The sequence below is a fragment of the Malania oleifera genome, chromosome 7 (assembly GCF_029873635.1).
Source record: "Malania oleifera isolate guangnan ecotype guangnan chromosome 7, ASM2987363v1, whole genome shotgun sequence".
Classification (NCBI taxonomy): Eukaryota; Viridiplantae; Streptophyta; class Magnoliopsida; order Santalales; family Ximeniaceae; genus Malania; species Malania oleifera.
The window spans coordinates 105,676,758-105,680,898 of NC_080423.1; the positions used below are offsets into that span (position 1 = coordinate 105,676,758).

At 36.9% G+C, this 4,141-nt stretch overlaps 1 protein-coding gene across 1 annotated transcript; it reads right to left on the minus strand.

The window, feature by feature from the left end:
• Positions 1–1,193: 1,193 nt before the first annotated feature.
• LOC131159483 (uncharacterized) lies at positions 1,194–3,215 on the minus strand. Its single transcript, XM_058114433.1, has 2 exons — positions 2,311–3,215; positions 1,194–2,225 (listed from the first exon to the last, which is right to left on the minus strand). The coding sequence occupies exons 1-2, from the start codon at positions 3,069–3,071 to the stop codon at positions 1,598–1,600; spliced, it is 1,389 nt and encodes a 462-aa protein (XP_057970416.1). The 5' UTR covers positions 3,072–3,215; the 3' UTR covers positions 1,194–1,597.
• Positions 3,216–4,141: the final 926 nt, after the last annotated feature.

The window sequence follows — 4,141 nt, forward strand, 5'->3', positions numbered from 1 at the left end:
AAAATAATTTCGTCATCTTTCTTTAATGTCTTCGTCCTTAATCAAGACAATATCATCATCATTTTTTATACATTTTACATTTCCTAAGTTCTTACTCTTCCTTTCTCTAACTTTAACAAGTTTAAATATATATCTTTCTCCTTCTTTTGTACCTAATCTATCACACAAACTATTAAATTATCTATATTTAGCTTTACTAACGACATTTTTTGTAATTTTTCTTGTCTTCTTATATTTTTCAAAGTTATCTTTGTTTCTATATTTTTGCCACGTTTTATACCAAATTCTTTTTGTCTTTATGATTTTTTGTACCATATTAAGTGTTTTTTTCTTTTCTTAAAGCAAGTATTCATTATACTAAAATCATATGACATAACAAAGTCTAAGATCATCTCCCTAGACTCATTTTTGTCTCTATACCCATATCTTCTATGTATCATCTCATAATTTTTATTATCTCTTCCAATATGTCCATGCAGATCTCTTCCTATAAATATTTTCTCAATCCCTAGTATGCCTTGTATAATACTATCCATATCTTCCCAAAATTGTCTCTTAAGATTTTCTACAAAACCGACTTGAGGAGCTTAAGCACTAAAGATATTTATTATCTCTTATCCTAATACCATCTTGATTTTTATAATTCTATCTCCTACTCTAGTTACATCCACAACGCTATCTTTAAGTTTTTGTTTATAATAATGCCTACTCCATTCTTATGTTTTTCTTTTCAGTGTATCAAAGTTTAAATCTTGATTTATCAATTTTTCTAACTTTCTTCCCCACCCACTTAGTTTTTTGAAGGCAAATTATATTAATTCTTCTTTTGATCATTGTATCCACAATTTCCATGCTTTTACCCGTAAGTATCCCTATATTTCAAGTTGTTAATATAATTCTAGTTTCTTAAACTAATGTCTTTACCTGTCCAAGTCCAAAATGATGCAAGAACTCTCGTATATTTGACATTGTACTCGGGCGCCAACACAGCATATCACTTTGGGGCGATGACCTAGCCCACCCTCGCCCACTTTTCACTACACCTGGGTGGTTCAAGTGCAACGCGTCACTTGTAGGAGACGCTCCAGCAAATATTCGGTAAGGATTCATATCATAGTGATCTGACAAATTTTACGCTGGTTGTCACCTAACCAACGCAACCCATCCAACAATAAAATAAAATAAAATAAAAATTGGAGAAAAAATGATATCTTATTTGCATCTTGAGCCCTGATGACTGATGATGATATTTGGATCTCTCCACCACTTACCACAGGGTTCACCATGTCCTTGGCAAGCTCTTAGTGCCTCAAAACCAACACAATTGACGAATTAAGATTTGGTTTATGGTTTCTGCTCGCTGTGCCCTGACTAAACATAAATCCTATTTCAGCATCCTTTTGATGCTATATGACTTGAAATCTAGTTTTAATATTATAGATACGTAATCTCCTGCAAAGATTATGGTTGTCAATGGAGTATCCTTCAATGAATGGCATCCCTTTTAATGACGCTTGGTGCAAATTTTCTTCGTAGAACCCGAACTACTTCTCAATCACTTCAAAAAGCTTCAAAGTTTTCGAACAAGTTTGCAATTTCATGGAGCTATGGCCCCAAATGCAACGGTTATCAGCTCATTTGACAGAAGAAAACCGTCCGGATCACTGAGCCGAATAAATGCGAGCTCCTCTTTCCCTTCATGCTCGTTGGACAGCAAGGAGTTGAGTTCATCCGCAGCTATGACTCTCCTCTCCGCATCCAAGCAAATCACATGTCCGCTTTCCACATATGGTCTATAGGCCTTGCACAGAGAGAGGACAAGAGAATCGCCAAAAGTTTTTCGATAGGACTTCAAATCCAAACCTCTTGCAGTTCTAAGGGAAAGCATAACCACATCTGTTGCCATGTCCTTATCATCAATAGGATTACACTTACAGCTATCCACCATCCCATTCTCCAAATTTTTAACATAATCCATGTACTCTTTCAGCTTTCTTGGTCTTGAAAACCTTACTCCACCAACATAACTGGCGGAGCCCAGACCAAAACCATAGAAAGATCGGTTCTTCCAGTATGTAAGGTTGTGCTTGCACCGGAATCCACTCTTACAATAACTGCTGATTTCATAATGGTTGTAGCCAGCACCAGAGAGAATGTTTGAAGCCATCCTATAGAAATCTGCGGATTGCTTTTCAGAAGGCAGAGGAAACTCCCCTGGTGTATACCTGCAAATTCTACAATTTCAATTCCAAATTGATGCAAAGCTAAAAGCTCATTGCTCTTAATGTTTAACACTACTAGTAAACTCACAGTATTCCAAACTTGGTGCCTTGTTCCACTTGCAAATCATATACAGACACATGGGTAGGCTGTGCTTCAATTGTTCGCTGCAAACTCTCCATCCACATTTCTGATGTCTGGTGGGGAAGTGAAGATATGAGGTCCATACTCCAATTCTCAACCCCACAATTCCCAACAATCTCAATCGCCTCATAAACCTCCTTCACCCCATGGGCTCTCCCACAAGCGTTCAACAACTCATCCTGAAAAGCCTGAACTCCCAATGACACTCTGTTCACACCCAGCTCCATCAACCCCTTCATTCGCTCAACACCAAAAGTCCCAGGATCCATTTCCATGGACACTTCAGCATCCAAACTTAACCCAAATTTCGATCTCAGCACGTCGAGGACCGACGAAACAAGCCTCGGCGGCACGAGCGAAGGCGTGCCACCACCAAAAAAGACCGTTTCAAGAGGCTGGTTTGGGTTGAATTCCGAAGGAGTGGCTTTGATTTCTCGGCAGAGCAGTTGGATGTAGTTGGAGATTCGTGGGTCGTCTTCGGTTTGGTTCGAAGACGAGCCGAGAGCGACGATTGGGAAGTCACAGTAGTGGCAGCGTTTTCTGCAGAAAGGGAGGTGGACGTAAGCTGAAGCTGGAGGAAGTTCATGTGGTTGGCTCATGGCGGGAGTTTCGGTTGAGGCATTTCGTCGAACAGTTGGTGGTGCACAGTGGGTAATGGATTTGCGGGGAATAGAGGAGAAGAAAGGCGTGCAGGTTGTTTTCAGCATGTTTGGAGAGAGAGAGAGAGAGAAATTTTAACTTTTTTAGGTCAAAAGGTCCTTGCAACTTTGCTAGCTTGTTATGTTGTTCCGCTGGGATGGTTATAGAAAAAGGATTTGAGCTCTGGGAGAGGTTTACGTTTCTTTCAAAACAATTTTCAATACGTCAATATAAGGGATTTGGATAATTGGATTTTACCCACATGTAATTTGGTCCAATTTTGCCTTACAAACATTTGAAATTTGGGTAATTGGATAATTATATTTCAGCATTTTACGTATGTATAATTGACTTCCGTAAAAGCACAAAAAGCAGAAAGTGAAAAAGTAAATTCTTTTTGTCAAAATAACTGTGTATATGTATATTCGCCATTGTATACACCTTATTTGTTATAATTTGATTTGACTTTCGCTATATATTTCACTTCAAAAATTACACTTAAGTCAGTATTTTTATTTAAACAACACATCTCTATACATAGATCCCATAAAGATAAACGCGTAAGCATAATCATTTCTAATCAGTTTAGGATACCACTAACCATTCTAGTATATGCACAAAAATAAACAAATACCCAGAGGCCATCAAGGAAGCTTGAACCCTTTTGAGAATTCAATGATGAACCACTTAACCTAAAGCCAAGTTCAATTACAGTTAACCAAGTTGCAATAACTATTTAAAGGTCATCATAGGAATTAAATAAAATGAGCTTAAAGTAGGCAATTGCACTTGTTTTTCACTTAGCCACTTATCTTAAAGTCAAGTTCAATTAATTTTTTAATTGACCATGTGCATGAAGTCACAAAGTAAAATCAAGCATAGGAAGTTTATTTATCCATTTTAAGTATATAGGGAGGCATTTACATGTTGAGAAATCTTCAAATGGCAAGTTAATGCAAGTGTGGAACATTTAAATATTTGAATGCTCAATTCATCATAAATAAAAATAATGTGGGATCATAAGACTCCCATTTCTTTTTCACATTCCTATTTTCATATACATTTTCATTTGTCATGTTGTTAAAATAAATATAGAAGTGGGTAAAAAATGGTTTAAGTTTTAATCATAACAAGAAAA